Raw genomic sequence first — 18,930 nt, 5'->3', positions numbered from 1 at the left:
TGTTTTGTGTTAATTTAGTCAATTTAAGGTTTGTCTACCTCTTAGTGTCTCTTAATTTTATATTCTACTTCTAGTGGCTATAAACAGAGCAACTACTTGTTAATCACCCAGATTTGTACCAACTTCTTTTAAACTATATGTTATGCCAAAATAAACAATACAGATGTGGAGAAGTCATATCTGTTATGACCTCTTCACTTATGGACTTTGCTTTTGCAGGCCTTTAAAAATGACATCGAAGTAGGGCCTCTAATCTAACAAATTTTGGTTGCCCATTTTAGTTTGTCTCTGCTTTCTCTTTTCCCTGTCTGTTCTTATGCTCTTTGAGGTTTATTTTTGAGACCTTTACCATGTGGGCTTCTTGGGCTCAGAGGAAACATCAAATCGTGTAAATTATGAAAGGTTTGTTTCCATAAGAAATGAGGCTGAAAAGGGGGGAAAGAAATCTATAAGGCATGGAACACTTTAAAAATAGGTAAAAGGTATAAAAAGCAGTAAAACAAGAAAGGGAAGTTAGAACCCCCTGAAAGTATCTGTTTTAGAAGCAGAACATGGTATAAAAGTAAATATTTTTTCTGAGGATCACCTCTTACCAGGCTCAGTTTGCCTATATGTGGTCCTTGCCGTGAAGTTTTACCAGAGACAATTTCCTTTAGTATGCTAACACACTAGTGTCCATGAGCTGCTGAATGGTAACCCAGTTATCTAGTTCTAGTTCTCTTCAGTGTATTAGCAGTATATTTTTTTTTATTATTATTATTTTAATGACTGAATACAGGGCCATGGTTAGGAACTCTTGTATGTTAAGAACGTTCAAACCATTGATTTCATTTTGCCATATAATCTTAAAGGTACCTTTGAAAATAGAAGTGAGAAAAGATTTTATTGCAACAAGTTGGAAATTACATGAAAATATTTACTTCCCGAACTCTTGCAAAAAAAGATAGCTGGCAATAGGAGCTGTTAAATACTCGGTTCATAATTTTACTGTGAAAAACCCCCATCTGATTCCCTTTCTCTTAGAACATGGTTTGTAAGGTGACTTGGATGCTGAGTTGGGGGGCACGCTACTGAGATCTTTGTAGAACTTGTTAACCATCTCTCCTTTTAAACCTAGTAACTATAAAGTGAAAAACTGATTTTGGCATATCTAAAAATTAAGCTGCATCCAGATGATGCAGCCTCTGGATCATCTGGATGATGAAACCTCATGCTAGAAACAGAGCTTCCAAGGGTGGTACCTATCAGTGGCGTTTGCCTCAGCTGAGGCTGTAAAGGGCATGTTTGTGCCAGTTTGTGTCTGTAGCTTTCCTGTGGTTTTTAGCTCTGTTATTTATTCTCCTATATTGCAGATTCATTTGTTTTTTTAAAAATTGGTAAGAGCTGCATAAAATCAAGGACAAATCGAATACCCCGTGACTCATCCCTATCTACTGTGTCTATGTGAAGAGGCAGCAGTAATCTCTTGATACAAAGTAGGGGGGGTTGCCTAAAATGCCCTTTTATTTTGTGTCTCTACAGAATTTATGGTACTTTACTACTGCTTTTTCCAACCAAGGTAAACATTCAGCAATCTACAGTGAGCCAGGATGCAGCAGAGCCTTCCCAATGGGAAGCGAGAGGTTACTTACCTGCACTCAGGTATTGCTAAAACAATGCTGGTCCTACAGACTTTCAATTTTGGTGTAGGGTGCCTCTAGAATAGAGCTGTGGAGACTCTTCTAGGGAGTAGTGTAGCCTTTCTTCCTCTCAGAGGTATACATATGGCAAGTAGGAATATGGTGATGTCAGTATAAGAGATCTTCAGCTCCTTTTTTGCAGGTGCCATTTTTTGGGAAGAAATCCAATAAATTCAAACCTTGAAAGGACTGGGTATTTCTCTAAAATTAGTTTTGCATGCTGTTGTAATAAAGGTCAGCAAATGGCACTTATGGCTAAAGTGACAAAGTTGCAGTATTTTAACAGTCCTTCACATTCATATGGCTTAAATTACAAAAATGGTGGCAGATATTCCCAGAATCCCAATACGCACTTACAAAATTAGTATTTGAATACAAAGTGATAAATTAATATTTCAAACAGGAAAGCTGAAAATGCAACTGAAAGGTGATGTGGAAGCCTGTGTCAACAGTTCTTTGAAAGCTTCATGTCTGCAGATGTTGAAAATACTTTTTAATGTAGGACTGCCAGATTTCAGGATTCGATGTCTCAGGATATCCGAGGAAAGATTTCATCCCATATAAAAGCCACAAGTATTGTACCTGAAATGAAAAATTACAGAAAGGACCTTTATTTAAATGTACTCGAGCAGGACACAGTACTGGTAATTGAAAATAAACATTATGTTCAAGTATTTCAGTGTCTAACGTGCAATACAGCACAGATTGCAGAAAAATTGAATTTTCTGTCAAAAGGCTTAGAAGCAGTCAGCACTTTCTCCAAACACTTTTTTGTTTTGTTTTCTCACAAAGAAAGCTTCAACCAACCATTCAAGTGGTCCTTACGAGTTAATAATCCTGTTTTTCTTAGTATATTTAATGTTTTAACTCTGGTCTGTATAAGCCAAGCTGAAGTCAGAGCAGTTTGACTAGGTGAATCCAACACATGCACCTTCCTGTTGCTGTATCAGGGCTCCTTTCTTTGTAACTGGATCTATAAATGACTGAATCAGCAGCTTAACCTCCATTTCTCAGCTGATTTTGTTAGCAGTGTCTGGTTTGGTGCTGTGAAATCACGCTGCTTATCTTTTTTACATGCTGCCAAGTGGCTATAGGATAATGGGTGTTTTTTTGAAGATCATTCTGATTTAGGGTTTATTCTGAAGCAGAAAAAAGGGTGAAGTTAGAGACTGTAGTTTCTTCATGAGAATCGTACACTGTCTCAAGTTGGAAGGAGCCCATAAGGGCCCTTGAGTCCAAAGGTCATCCAAATACAGTTTAGTATCACCACATTTTTTTCTCCTGGGAAAAAACAAAAATCAGCATATTCTCTTTCAGAAATGAAGAGCATCCTGGTTGACAGTGTTGCTCATACAGTGCAGCTTGTATTTTATGAAGCTTCTTAGATCCCCCCCAAAAAAAGCTCATTGGAAGGGATTCTCTAGTCCTGTCTCCCACTTGGTGCAGGACTTTGCCTACGCTAGATGGGTCAGTGAGGCTTTCCCTAGCTGAGTCCCTAAAACCTCCAGGCACTGTAGCACTTTTCCAGATAACTAGTTTCAATGTTGCTTCTGAAGGTTTCCTTGGAGATCGGCCTGAACTTCCCATGCCACAGTTTGGGGCCTTGCTGTTACTTGTTGCCAACAAGAACAGTTAATCTCTGGCATCCTTGTAACTACTCTTGACATAATAGTTGACTGTTCTTAAAACATGCTTTCATCTTGTTTTTGCAGCCTAAACGGGTCCAATTGTTGTAACATTTCATAAATGAAAGACAGTCCTAACATTGGCCAACTCTACCTGCATTTCTAGGTGAATCCCAGTAGAGTAAATGGATTCACAATCACTGAGCTTATCAATGTTGTTCCCACCCTGTTACTCCCTCGCTATTTATTGCCTCCTTTCCAAAACCTTACCGATTTACACAGAGGTTTGGAGGCAAACTTTTCTTGAGAAGACTCAGTGGTTAAAAAAAGACATACAGTACCTCAGCCTTTTCCATGCCATCCATCACTAGGTTGTCTCCCCCATCTGCCAATGGACCTGAATTTTCTCTGGAATTTTTTTCAGATTAATATATTTGTAACCTTGCATGTCCCTAGTCTCAGTTCCAGCTGAGCTCTTACCTTCCTGATTTTAAGTGGAAAGCTCTTAAACTCCTCCTTTGCTCTCTGTCCCTGTTTCAACTCCTTACGTGCTGTCCTTTGTTCATAGGGAAGCTCTTTCTCTGGCAAGCAAGGAAAGGCTTTCTGTCAAAATTCCTAGTCTAACTATGTGACAGATTCTCCTGCACATCTAAATCTATTACTGAGCTCTCAGTGAACTTTTCTGAAAAATCACCTTTCCATGGCATACTTTTGTCATTTATGGCAGCTTCCAAGGCAATTCCTACTGACTTAGCAATTCCCTACACAAGCAGAATTTTGTTTTGAAGTCCAAAGTCTAAACAGCTCTGCTATTTACCTTCCCAGTCTCCTTCTGAACCCTGAGCTTTTGTAAGGACTAGAAACCAACTGGCTTGACTCACCACCCATCCTTTGTAAGCAGGCCAAGTACAGGATTACCACTCACCAGCACTTTAGTATTTGAATTAGACTTAATTACTGACAGTTTTCTAGGAACTTCATGGTTTGCATTCACTCACTGCATACGTGTTTTGCTGTGTCAGATGATTTCTGCAGAGCTGAAACCCCCTGAGAGGCCCAGGGTGTGGTAGTAGGAGACCTCTAGTTGTTGAAACTCTCCTTTACTATGGCACACAGACTTGGAATTGTTGTTTCTTTGCTAAGTTACATGCTTCAGTGTTCTGAACATGCTGGAGGCCTCTGAATATCCTGTCCTCTGAGCAGAAAGGTGAAAGTCTAACCCATTGCCTTCCCCCTTGCTTACCTCCTCCATTTACCTCTACTGCTAAGTAATTTTTGTGGTACTTATTTTTCCTCCTAGTCAGGAAAAAACTTTCTCAACTAAGGAATAGTCTTTCTAGTAAAACTGATCTAAAGAAGCGGGTCTTGATTCTGTTTTTATAGTGTTAGAAAACTAGCAGAATGCTAGACCAGGTTGGATGGGGCTTTGAGCAACCTGGGTCTAGTGGACCATGGTGGGAGGGGGGTGTGGAACCAGGTGGTCTTTAAGGTCCCTTTCAACCCAAACCATTCTACAGTACAATTCTGTGATATGCTAAGCTGGCACCTGTCCAGGAATGAGCATCTCATTTTACTGACCTCATGACTAGGTTACCACCTCTTCCCTTCATAGCTTCCATTTCCCTGGTACTGAAAGAGCAGCATTAGCTCAGTCCCCATCATCACTAATAATGCCTGGACAACTAATGTGAATTCCTTTGGCAGTAAAACAGAAACTATCTTTGTTCCACTGGTACTTATTGTGTCTGTGTTCACAGTGCAGAACTTAGGGCCTGCCTGTGCTAAGTCGTAAACACTTGCTGACATTCATACTTATTACAGGAATTAGCTGTTTAAAGCTGCAGGAGAATCACCTCACCAAAGTGAGGTGAAGCCATTTTGAAAAATAAGTAATTAACTACAGTTCCAAGATTATATTCCTGAAAGACCATAAACCACCAGTTGGTTGGTTTGTTTATCCTAAACCAGAAATTGCATTTCATCTTCCTCTTGTGAAGGTGACAAGCAATCTTCCTCTTGTTCCAAGGGTCCTTTCTAAGAAAATTGTTTTGAAGCTGATGGTTAAGAACTTGCTTACAGCTAGATCAGGGTATCAGTTACATACTGAACGCTCTCCAATCTCCTTGGCCTTGTGGGTTTTTGCTATGGCCATAAATGACAACATACTGCACTTTGCACTGGCAATTTCAAGTTTCATGGTATGCTAGTCCATGGTCCTGCGTGAGGTAGTTATTACAGAAAATCACAAAAAAAGCTGATAGACTCCTAAAAGTATTCCCCAAAGGAAGAACAAAGTAATTTAACCACCTAAGATGCTGATGCTGTGAAAAGTAAGACATCAAGTTAGCATATCACTACAACTCTGCCAGTTTCTAGGAAGTCTGAAATAGTATTTCTGCTGACATGTGGATTCTGAAAGTGATTTTTACAATTAAATTTAAAATATCTCTTCCCTCATCATCTATTTTTATGATTCTGCTTAGAAGTTCTTTTCAAAAGAATTTTATTTATCATCTTAACAGGTCATTTTCCTAGATGCCTCATCATTTTGTCCAGCTGTGGAAGAAAAAAATTCTATTCCTATTATTTTCTTATTTTTCAAAAAGTGTCAGAAAATCACTTCATGTTAGCTTTGTAGATCTGCACTCCCCTATTCACCAATTCAGTTTTCAAATGCAGCAATCTCCTCTGTCCTTCCACCTGAGACACAACAGTTGTTCACAACTCTTGGTTTGTAAGGTCTCTTAAGTATCCATGAAGCATCCTTGTTTTGTAATGAGGTATTTATACCACCAGTAGAGTACCCCGCCCTCCACCTGAGATCTGTAACTAAATCCTGGTTACAGTAGCAACACTGCACAAGAAGTGATGTGCCCTGAGTACCCACACCTTTACAACCGTTCAGTCTGGAGTTTCTGTTTGAATTAAGAGACAGAATTCAGTACATTCTAGATGTGAATATTCTACATATGTATTTTCTAGATGTGAACTAATGGCAAATCCCTGTTTATGAATTTTCATAGAAATGTAACATTACTCCCTAATCACATTCTAAATCCCTCCAGTCACGGGTCCATTTGAGTTAATGTCAGCTGATTTTTTTCTGTCAAAATCATCTGAAGGCTTTCTGCAAAGCTCTTCTGCAGGACACATCTTGGCAAATAAGCAGAACATGGGGTTTCATTCCTATTTCTGTAGATCACTTGCCAAAATATTGAATCCCAAGTACTTACAACTTACAAAATCTCTATAAACAGTTATCACATCAAAATCAGTTAATAAAACAGAAAGCTAAAGTTGGATGGTGAGAAATGTTATGTGTTCTGTTAGGACCCAAGTGACGCTGATCAGCTTTGCCGAAGACATTTCATTAACTACTAACTGAACAGTTATCAAGCTTACTCTGCTGTTCAGTCATCCTGTTTGGAGATCTAATTTAACAAAATAATATTAAAGTAAATTTTAGATAGACTGAAACTTCTGTCTTCATTTTTGACTGACTGAGAGTCGAGGCAAGTAGAACATGCACAGACGTGAACTCAAGAAAAGGAAGTTTTTTGTTATAACGAGAGCCCTTTGTTGTGTTTCCTGTGTATATTTTACATCCTGTTGTGCCTTCATCACTGTTGTACCTTCTAATAGGATTAACAGTCATGAAAGAATTTAGGATTAGCAGACTGCTTCTTTATATACCCTCTGAGCAGAAAGCTCAAGATTTGTAAGGACTAACTGTAAACAAACAGCATGAAGTATCACATGCAGCATTTTCATCTGCACACAACTAGAAGTTAAAATCAGTAGCTTTCAATTTAAAACCATAATTTAACTTAGGAAAAATGTAGTTGCTAACATTCCTAATTCTTAAACTAATAACAGATTGTTTCCAGCAGTGACTGGAACTAGAACACAGAATGGGAAATGCAAAGTTTAGACACTATGGAGAGAAAAAGGATTTGATATTATAAAAGTAGTAATTGAGAAAGCATATTTACGGACTTGTCCTAATACCTGTGGGTGTTTTTTAATTTATCATCCCCATGTTCTTTTATACTGTCACAAAACAAGACAGAAACCATGTGCTAACCAGTATGTTTCTCTTTTTGAAGCTAATCAGGCTAATATTTACTTTCAGGTAGCCTCTTCTCCTGTTTAGTATTCTGCTAGAATCTACAAGAGGGCCTCTGGTCAGTGTGATACCTCAGACAGGCTGGATTTTAATACCAGGGCATAAAGTTCCAATCAATAGGCAGTTTCAAATGTATCTAGCTCCAGAGTAAACAGCTATTGTTTTATAACTAACTAGTTAAGCCTAACCTAAACACCAAACTTCTTCCATCTGGAATTGTGCTGTTGTGGTTCTTTGGTAGGTACATTTTCTTGCTCAAAGTATCCCAAAAGTAATTAGACTTTGAACATGACATATGGACTAAACAATTGTACAGCGTAATATGGCTGTTTCTTAAAATAAATTGATTAAATCAGTAGATATTATTTTGTGAACAAAACTGGTGTTTAAAACTCAGTATTAGAGACTTGACTGATGGGACAAGGGGTAATGGTTTAAACTAAAACTAGGCAGATTTAGACTAGATTTAAGGAAGCAGTTTTTTACAATGAGGTGGTGAAACACCGGCACAGGTTGCCCAAAGAGGTGGTAGATGCCCCATACCTGGAAATATTCAAGGCCAGGTCAGATGGGGCTCTGAGCAACCTGGTCTAGTTGAAGATGCCCCTGCCCATTGCAAGGGGGTCAGACTAGATGCTCTTTGAAGGTCCCTCCCAACCCAAGCCATTCTATGATTCACAGAACAGTCACAGGCACTTTACATGGAGCATTGAACAAGAGTAAAAATACACAGCCTGCGTTTGCAAAATGAAACCATGATTCTGAATGACTTTTACACACACATTACGATTTACTACTTTCTGGATTTTATTTAAAGCAGAAAACAAGCACACTATCAAATAAAGAATACCTATTTCCTGATTTTTGAACCATGTACTAAATAACACTTTCTCAAACACATAAAGTATTAAGAACTTACCTAAGGCTGGTGCTATCCAGTATACTAGTGAGTAACTCAAAAATTTGTCATAGAAACAATCTGCATGTAATGAAAACGCCAGTGCTGGGTTAAATATTGCTCCTGTGAGATTTCCACCTGCAATAAGATGTAAATAATGTAAATAACATGAAATCAAACCATCTTTCTTCTCACTAGATTAATATTGAAATGGACATATGATATTACAAGAAATGTGCACCCAGCAATAAAATGAATTACCAGAAACCGTTTGAACAGATAACTTCAGAAGAGTTTATTTGCCTGATGACATGGTTAACAGCTTAACTGTTTCTTAATAGGCTCTAAAACATCTGAAGGGCAGGCTATAACTTCCTTTATCTCTTTCTAGCAAATATGCTTTAAAGAGATAGGCTTGGCTAATACTGAATGTTTCTATTGATAAAACTAAAAGCTGTTTTACTAATGGTCCTTTAAAAGAGGCAGAAATCACACAAATATTAGTAAAGAAGTACTGAGCCTTCACTGCATCTCCATGTCACATGAAACACATGCAAGATATTGGAAAAAAAAAATGTGTCAAGACTGCTTTTGGTAAGGTGACCTCTATACTTTATTATAAGAACACTAATATCACCAATGTATAGAACATTACCATATGGTATAATAACTGTGGCAAAAGCCTTCACAAGCATTCTCTATGCTGTCTGAAGAAAATAAAAGCAAATGCCACCCCATGTCTTGTAAAATGAAGCCAAGCATCTTTCCTTGCCTCTGATTCCAGATGTAAATGAACTTGTCTAAACATATTCTAAATAACTAGATCCAAACACATCACACTGTGGGGACTAAACTGTAATTACACTGCAGAAGAACCTGGAGCTAAATGTGTTTAATTCTGATGTATGTTGTTCTTCTCATTCCAATCCTGCAGAAATAGCATTACTCACAGCAAAATTATCTGTATTTCTGCACTATTAGTTACTAACCACCCCATATCTCTTTTATCTATCAATCTATTCACGTAAAATATAGTTGTGTCTATTTAATTCCTTAAAGCTTATTCTTGATTTTTCCACAAATAAGCTAATGTGAGCTTTGAACTTACCCTTTGTACAAATACCAGGCAGATAAAGTCCTTGTTTGCCATGAGCATGCAATCATTTACCCAAAGTTTTAGTACAGTCTTTGTCATTGTCTTCTTCTGTTTTCTCTTTCTATATTCTCCTTACTATTTCTTTTACTGTCATTTACAGTTCAGGAAAGTTCTTTTACCTACTCAGCTGACTGTGGTTTTGCACTTGTTCTCAAGAGCAACTCAGGTTTACTGTGTGGTCTGTTATTCTGCACAGTGACACATTAGCAACGTCCACGGCTGCCAGGAAGCACAGCTACAATAATTTACTTTGCTCTAATCTATTTATGAATTAACTGCTTCTGCTTTTATATCAACAAACACAGTTGAAAGTAGAATTTCACTCTGAGGATGTGGTTGCTGAACATTGAACATTAGATAAAGAGTTTTAACTGCTGTATTTCTTCAATATGCATTACTAATAACTATTGGAATATCAACCGTAGACCAGGGGCATTAGTATAATCTTATTTAAAATTATTTATTAAGCACCTCAGTCTGTGTACCAGAAAAGACAAATTATTTTATGGCAAAAGAAATATAATCCCTTTGATGTGGTACATATAAAAACTTTAAAAGGGGAAGTAACGTGTGCTCCGCACAATGTGTAAGAAAAGTAATTTTACCTTTTTGCCTTTACTAAAGGCAAAACCAAAGTCAGAAAGAAACTCTGAATTAAAAATAAGTATGTAATTTTTACCTTGATATTTTAGGCTCAGAAAAATCTAACCAGTTCGTATCATTCCGACCTAACTGTAATAATGCCTGTAAATGAAGAATCCCTCAAAAGGTGGATTGGTTTTTTTCTTCCCCTAATTAAATACTTTCCCAAAGGAAATACCAAAAAATGTTCTTTACCATCTTGTATAGGGTCTGCTTCCTTAGCTACTGAATAATTCCCTTTATATGTAGACATAATACTTTTTTTTTATCTGTTTAGTAGAAGAAAGAGAATGAAGTAGTATTGGAGCTTTTGTGTACAGTATGTACTACTATAAAAATTTGCTCTGTTTAAGACTAAATGTAAAAAAAAAATCTGAATATTCTTAACTATGAAAAAGTATAAGAAAAACTAAAGAAACAAGTTGTAATTTTGATAACACTAAATAACTTGATATTTGTTGGAGTGAGCTGCATGGCATACCTAAGTACCTTGTATCGGTACACACAACACTGACCTACTGACATTTGGTTTTTTCAGCTCCATTTATTCAACCATAAAAATACAATTTTAATGTTTTTGAGCCTTGTCTCTGCATGAATACATTTAGAAGGGTGTAAGCCACAGCGATGTGGCTATCCTCCAAAATTTTACCCAAACCACATTGGAATAAGACGTATTCCTTTTTACAGTCCCTTTACAGTCCCTTACAGCAATCATTCCCCTTACAGGATAGAGCATAATTCATGGAATGAAATACAATATACTATGTATGAGATGTTTTTTCTTAACATTTCTGGTTCATTCATAACTGTAACAGACAGAGGTCTTGAAGGCACAAAGGACTTTGTTTTTACAATCACAGTATAAAAAGAAATCATTATCAAGAATTTTATTTTGTAAATTAATGTGTGAAAGTTCCTAGCTAGAACCCTGTGTCTGCCAAATTAAAGTTTTAAAAAAATCATTATTCATTCAATACTATATTTGATAGTTTTGTAGAAAAAAGGAAGAGTGTTACCAGTTTGCCTAAATTAGCATTGCTTTGCCTAAATTCGTGCTGGTTGCCTGGCCCTTTTTGTGCTGGATGTGCAAGAAAGATACATTCCTCTTAGAGAGGCACTCAAAGTCCTTAAATATATAGATATAAAATATATATATTTATATATATAAAAATATATAAGCAGTAAACAAAGAGGTGTAGAAGATTTCCTGAGAATTATGAGAATTATGCAGCCCAACTAAGTTATGCATCTGTGTGCCTTCACAGGCTGTAAATGAGAACTTGGCCTGCTGGAGGCCACTATCTGTGACACCTGATTTGTAAGTCACTGCATGTGACTCACTGCAGTTTCTTACTGCATGTAAGAAACACTGAGGTGGAACAGACCTCTACGCCACGAGAACCAGAGGATTTACAGGATTTATGCACCAGACATTGTCCATGGCTGCCTACTAGGCTGTTTGCTATTGCCTCAGTTACTTGCCATGCTGTCAGCATGCTGTGGGAAGGGGGTTCCAATCAGCAGCCCTCAAAATGGAGAAGTTAACCTTCCACTGGAAAAAGAAATCTGTTACAGTGCAAGCCTCTGACTTCATCACAGTAAGAAATTAATAGCAGCAGCCTGCACCCACACTTGTTGTGTAATAGCTTGGTGATAGGAATCGGGGTTTATGCCTTCCTCTGCTTCAAAAAGCTCCAATCCACGTCTTAGGAGTGGATAGTAAACACCAGGCTCACGCCTGCTGCAGGAGGAGGATAACACTTCTCACCTTTCCTTTTGAAGCTGAGCGTACAGCAAATAGTGCAAACCTTAGGAAGCTTGGAGCAGAGCAAACAAGAAAGAATTAGTTTTTCCACTACGTATGGCATAAAACTAGGTTCAGGATCTGTTCTCTGGAATACCCATGTATTTTTATAGTAGACTGGATTCCAGATTAAAAGAAATGCAAAGAAAAATGTCCAGGTAGCACAGGGTACAGACAGAAGGTGCAAGTGAAAGAGGTCTGGGTGCAGCAGGTCTTCCTGGAAGAACATGCAGATCAATTGCACTGGATAGTTTAACAAGTCCAAGTTTATGACATGGAAGGGGACGTGGTACACAGCCTTCTCCTGCTGGAAAAAGAGAAAAGCCTGGCCAACAACACTGGGAATGAATTCTGTGTTTGAACTACGGAAGAGAAAGGCAATGGGACACATATTGTTTTATATGAGTATTTTCTAAGCAGGAAAAGAATGTCAAGAATCAGGAATCCAGATTTTTGTGCTTGTAGAAGAGAGAGGATAATATTTGGCTACACTTTCACTGATCAATTCAGAAATACATTTAATGTCCTCAAATGCACTGACACCTTGCTTCTGCCTTCAAAAGTTAATTTTAGAAAGTAGTTCAAATTGCTAACTTAGTTCTCAAAATCCCCATGGACTTTTTTTACCTTTTACGCATTAGCTAATTTCAGCTAAAACTAATGATTAAAGGTTTTTTCATTTCTACATCTGAAAATTTGACTGGACGTTGCTCCAGATGCTATTATGTTAAATAGCGTAATACAGGTAAACCTTTTGGACACAACATCAGTGTCACCATGGATGTTTGCAGATAAGAGATCTCCCTCTCTCATAAAAGGATTTGATAATTCCCTAGATAACTTCTTGTGGTGGGGGCAGTAGCACAATCTAGGAGTTCCGTAACCCTCTCTCTCTCACCTCTCCAAACTACGGGATCTCCTTGCCAGTAGAAGGACTCAAGTGACCTAACAACTCTCGGCACTTCACTAGGGACAAAAGGGAGCATCAACAGTCAGAAGGTCAGACCGCTTCCCTTCACTTCTTCCCTCCCACTGCTCCAGAGAGGATGCACAGGTGAGAGTGTCCCAGCTCTGGGAAGCATGAGGTGACAATCAGGCAGAGGCAAGGATATGGACACACAGGGCATTACAGATGCAGGAGGCTCTAATACAACACCTACTTTTTTCCTTTCTTTACATTTGGTTTCAGGAGGTATTACTTTATCATTTCTGTATGCAGTCTACAAATAACCAGTCCCATTTCTGATTTAAGGAAGTAGTTAAATAAACTGCACTGATATGAATTATGCATTATTTAAATACAGAGCTTCCCTATTGGCGGTTTGTACCCTGCTGTTGCACCATCAGCACTTTTTCCTGATGCAAACAGCGGTGCTCTCTCGCAATGCCACTTAGAAATCAGAGCACATAGTATGGGATCTCTCACGCTGTATAAATAGTTGGATTATGAAACAATCCTTCACTGAGATATCTTAATACTTAACCATATTTACTTGTGCATTTGACATATTTTTAAATTCATAACTCATTTCATTCTTAACCCCGCACCTGTCTGGAATGCAACCAGGTAAACTTTATATAAACTCCAAATGAACTCCGCATATGCAGGACAATAAACTTCCTGGATGATATTTTTTTTGTAATCTTTGTAAAATTTTTAAAAATCAAAAAGCTCTGAGGCATCAGTACGAGAAAGAATTTTGCATCTTAACCTCTAAGAAAATAATAAAAGCCCCTTCCCTTACAACTTAATTAAAGGAAGAGAGGAGAGAAAAAAAAAAAAAAAGAAAATACTAACCTGCATACACGAGCATGGTGATGAGAAGAGCAATCAAATGGACTCTGTATTTGGGATTAACACTTTCCGCTCGCAGGACTGCCAGCTGGAAAACGACAGAAAAGAGCAGTTCTATGCAGAACGCCTGCATCTCTGTAGTCTGCATGGGGCTGCTGCAGCCTTGGGAGAGCGCTCCAAAATGTGGCTCTGCCATCTCCAGACTCCAGATAAAGTGCATGAACACCCTAGCAATCACTGCAGCCACGAACTGAGCGGCGATCTTGAGTCCCCCCATCCCGAGGGATGTCCCGCCGCCCCACATGGGCTGCACGGTCCCGCAGGGATTGCAGGTGCTGCCGGCCAGGGTCAGGCCGTGCAGGACGGTGAAGCCGTAGGTGAGGGTGAGGGCGGTGTGCGGCTTCGGCTCCACATTGCCGAGCAGGCTGAGCTCGTTCGTGCAGGCGCAGATCTGGAAGGTGCTTAACATCTCCACGAGGAAAGCGAAGAGGCGCGGGTGGGAGCGCAGCCGGCGGCGGGTCAGCCTCCTGCACAGCCCCACGGCCACCACCACGCCGGACATCAGCAGCAGGGAGCTCCCGAGCCCACCGACAGCCATGCCCGGAGCTTCACAGGCCCGAGGGCTCGCAGAAGGTCCAGCCCCACCACCTGCGGGGAGAAAGAAAGGAGGAGAGGGAGGGGAAATGCCCACCCTTGCCCTCCGAGGCAGGAGCCAGCTTCTGTCCCCACCTGCGAGGCGCCTGACTCACCCTCGGCTTGGCGGAGCAAAGGGCAGGGGTGAGGGCACGGGGATCCCACTTCCCGACAGGGCAGGGGTTAGGAGAAGGAAGGTCTGTCCCTGCGGTGTCAAAGCGCGGGGCGGAGAGGGGGCTCAGCTTCCCCTCAGCCCCTCCGCCGCGGCACGGACGGAGCACCCCTCTCGCCTTCAGCCTGCCAGTGGGGAGGGCGCGCCGCCGCTGCCGCCCGCGGGGGGACGGGAGGCGAGGCGCTCCCGCGGCGGGCTCTGCGCTGCGGTGCCTCCGGCGGCTGCGAGCGCCGAGCGAGCCCCAGCGCCGAGCGAGCCCCGGCTCCGCGCCCGCCGCGGGCTCCGGGTGCGCCGCCCCCTCCGGCGGGCGCTGCGGCACCACCGCGCATGCGGGCGGGCGTGGGGCAGGGGCGCTGAGGGGAGGGCGGCGTGAGGGGCAGCGCCGCGGGTGGGAAGCGCGAGGTGTCACTGCCGGCACTGCGGGCCCCAGCCCGGGCTGTCCGCAAAAAAAACAAAACCTTACCCCGCGACAAGCTGCGCGGCAAGCCAATAATTAACACGCTCGAGAGAGAGACACATTGATTATTTCAGAGTTGCGCAAGCCCCGGTGCTCGATGGTGTTTCACAAACAAGCACGACAGCTATCAAAACTTTTTTTAGTATTTAGACATTTTAGCAAATGGAGGCGTTGCAGAATCGATTAAGTTAGAAAATACCTCTGAGATCATCGGGTCCAACCTGTGACCAAACAACACCATGAGATCTAGACCATGACACTCAGTGCCACGTCCAGTCTTTCCTTAAACACCTCCGGCGACGGTGACTCCATCACCTCCCTGGGCAGCCCGTTCCAATGTCTAATTACCTTTTCACGGTAATTAGCAACAAGGCTGGTGAAGGGACTCGAGTACAAGTCCTGTAAGGAGAGGCTAAGGGAGCTGGTGCTGTTTAGCCTGGAGAAGAGGAGGCTCAGGGGAGACCTCATCACTCTCTACAACTCCCTGAAAGGAGGCTGTAGCCAGGTGGTATCGGTCTCCTGCCCCAGGCAACCAGCAGTAGGACAAGAGAACACAGTCTTAAGCTGCGCCAAGGGACGTTTAGCTGGGACATTAGGAAGTAGTTCTTCACAGAAAGAGGGATTTGGCATTGGAACTGCCCAATTGGGCTTCCCAGGGAAGTGGTGGAGTCACTGTCCCCAGAGGTGTTTAAGAAATGTGGCACTGAGTACCATGATCTAGTTGACAAGGTGGTGTTAGGTCATAGGTTGAACTTGATGACCTCAGAGGTGTTTTCAAACCTATTTAATTCTGTGATCCTAATGTCCCACCTAAACCTCCCCTGGCGCAGCTTAAGGCTGTGTATTTTTGTCTCGTCACTTGTTATCTGGGAGAAGAGTCCAACCCCCACCTGGCTACAACCTCTTTCAGGTAGTTGTAGGGAGTGATAAGTTTCCCCCCCAGCCTCCTTTCCTCTAGGCTAAACACCCCTAACTTCTTCAGCCACTTCTCCTAAGACTTGTTTATTGGCTACAGGTTACATAGTTCTCTTATTAATTAGTAGCCTAGCTTCTATTGGTTAATGATTCTCTCATATCTTGTGCTAATTAGTCCTCATGCTTAGTCTTTCTCTTCTTTTGTGTCAGTGGGTTTCTTGGATTGGTGCTCTGTGAATTGGTAATCATGATCTTCCTCTGCAGGAATTACTTTTTACTCGGTTGGAGCTGATTCAGCACAGTTGCTGAGTTGTCTTTATTAGTTTCTTCTTTATCTTGGGAGTTCTGCCAGATGTCCTTGTGGCCTGTAAATTCTGTGTTCTTTGTGTCCACTATCAGAGGTACATCCTTCTCCCCAAGCTTTGTTAACCTCCCCCTAGGTCTGAGGTCCCTGAAATATGTGGAGTCCTAAATCCTTAACAAGGTAATTCTACCCACAAGTAATTTGTCTTTCCAACACCTGGACATCACTTAGAGCTTGCTTGTTAGCTGCTCTCAGTTTCATGCATTAAATCTCCCTCGTTGTTGATTAGGCTTAAAAGTATGCAAAGATCAGACATCAAAGAACACCCTTTCTTAAGAAAATGTTTATGTTTTCCACATTTTGCAACACGAGGAGTTTATTTCCTGTGTTCTTGGGAATCTGGCAGTGCAAAAAGCAGGTGCACAGGTTGCTTCAGTCTCTTCTTCCGACTCGCTTGCTGGGAGAAGGCGTTTGACAGAAAGCCCAGAAGAGGCAGGTGGTGATTCTTGGGCTTCTCCAGTGGAAGTGATGCTAAAAATAGGCATCACCCTCATCCTGCAGCATGTGCTAATGCTGGCTTTCATAGCAGGTCCCAAATGGCCTCGGGACAGTCCTGGAAAAATAGGTATAGCCTCCTAGAAGATAATTCTTTGAGCCTGGTGACTGAGAAGAGTGAATCCAGCATGAGGTAATTGGGAAATACTTCCTGTCCCATTAGGCTGGGGCCAAGTTTTCCTTCAGTTTCTCCCTGCAGTGCTAATTTGCAGTGTTTGGAACAGGTTGTACCTCTCTCCAGAAAGTTTTTCTTGTGGGGAGAGTGAAATAAATACCCAGGCTCTGAGCACGTGCATGGTTGTGCCATGTGTCCCTGAATGTACTGGGTTAGTTTTCACCCTAATAAAATAAGAGTAAATGTGTTTTGTGGTACTATTTTCCTGCTTTTCATCCTTAGTCACTGACTGGTGATGTGTTTTTAGGAATGCCCAAACCCTGATTTTATGAACTCTAAAACTGAATCGCAGGGGCACCTGCAAGGAGGGGCAAATGCTGACTGTTTTTCCAGAATTCCAGTATTTTTGCCACAAGGTGGCATCAATGACAGCTTATCAGACCTCGCAGGAATGACTTTTGCCCAGTCAAGGTCCGTGTATCAATCAATACGGTGTATTTCTTGTAAGGAGGAAATACACAGATATATTGCTTCCAAGCAACAAAAGCAAACCCTTACTTTTAGTTGAAGGTCTGCCTGCCATAAAGATCAAAGTTGAAAAACACAGAATTGTTCTCTAGGAGGGAGTAATGTGACACAATCTTCCTCGTTTCCAGAAGGACAACTGGGACAGCTGGGCCTAAGAAGTTTGAGGATAGAAGAATATTTGGAAGGCTCAATTTCCCAAAGGAACGTTTGGCTTTAAGAAATAGGGATATTTTAAAAAAAGAGGTGAAAATCCAGGAGTTGAACAGTGATAGTATAAAGAGAGGAAAGGAAAAAATGGCAGAGTGATTAATATTTGGTTTTTATTGTTTGTGGAAGATTAGATGTCAAGAATTGTGAGTGAGGCAAAGCAGCAGACATGACTCTGTTGAGTCATTACAAAATTCCCAATGCACCTCCATGAAAACCATGCACTGAAGCAATTGCTTTTCTCAGCAGAGGTGTTCTGTATCTGTAATACAGAAGAAAAAGATTCAGTTATGTCCTTTATGTATTTAAGATTTTGGATGAAATTAAGCAATGTCCTGTTAGAATTAAGGATCAGAATAAGAAAACTGGCTTTTAATATATAGAGGGACTCCTCTGTTTTATTTGTTTGTTTGTTTATTTCTTTGAGCGTAGCTTTATGCACTCAGTTTTGAATTCATTGGTGACCATGTACACAATTATGGATGTGGCCAGCACTAACTTGGAAAAATTATCTTCTATTTTTCTTTCCTACCAGTGATACTGTGTTTTTTATTAAATGCTTGTATTAAGGTGACATGTAGGGACTGGAGTGCGTTGGTCTAGGAGCTCTCTTGCACACTCTAAAAGCAAATCTCACAAGAGCTTATTTTCCAAGGAGATATAGCAGAAAAATGCTGGTAATAGCTTTATGTTTTGTTGGGGAATTTAGTATTCCTTTACTTACACAGCTAAGCACAGCCATATGTGTTGTTCCTATTCTTGAAGGTTGACAAAGAACATAAAAATTATTGCCAGTCTCTTTGTGAGCCTTGGACAGTTATTTGTGCGTGCAACCAGTCATGAATTTGTCATTTTAAAACAGACTAATAAGGAAGATGTTTGATTTAAGAGCACACTCTTGATGTGGATTACTGAAGTGTGGATTGGAATTGATTGCTTTCTTTTTTTTTAGTTGGTGCCAATGACAGGAATAAAGTCAAACAAGCTGTAGTTATCTGTATGACCAGCTGCAAATACATTACCTTCCTGGTGTACATATAACTGTATTTTTTGACCACCAGAGGGTAGTGTCATTCCAAACAATTGCTTTTGGTGTGCTTTTATAGCAGCTTTATTTTGTGTTTTGCCACTGGGAGGTGAGAATATAGATCTTCTATGTGCAAGTTCAAGCCCTTAATTTTGTAATTTGTAAAAACAAGTGTTCAAGCCTGAAGTGTCTTTTAAAATTTATTTTAGACTATGAAGTTTCTTGATATTGAATGAGTTGGGATCATCCAGTTTCTTCTTCCTTGTGGCATTGCTGTCTCTGTGTCTCA

The 18,930-nt window shown here is 40.6% G+C and overlaps 1 protein-coding gene across 1 annotated transcript; it reads right to left on the bottom strand.

Annotated features, from left to right (window-relative positions):
• Window positions 1–856: 856 nt before the first annotated feature.
• AQP11 (aquaporin 11) lies at window positions 857–14,736 on the bottom strand. Its single transcript, XM_050331732.1, is given in 5 exon segments — window positions 857–2,234; window positions 2,236–2,261; window positions 8,350–8,466; window positions 13,732–14,376; window positions 14,478–14,736. Coding segments are annotated over 4 exon segments (828 nt in total). The 5' UTR covers window positions 14,327–14,376; window positions 14,478–14,736; the 3' UTR covers window positions 857–2,144.
• Window positions 14,737–18,930: the final 4,194 nt, after the last annotated feature.

This window comes from Myiozetetes cayanensis, unplaced genomic scaffold, assembly GCF_022539395.1.
Source record: "Myiozetetes cayanensis isolate MyiCay16 unplaced genomic scaffold, myiCay2020 scf5-8, whole genome shotgun sequence".
Taxonomy (NCBI): domain Eukaryota; kingdom Metazoa; phylum Chordata; class Aves; order Passeriformes; family Tyrannidae; genus Myiozetetes; species Myiozetetes cayanensis.
This window is presented reverse-complemented; position numbering and strand designations above follow the sequence as displayed.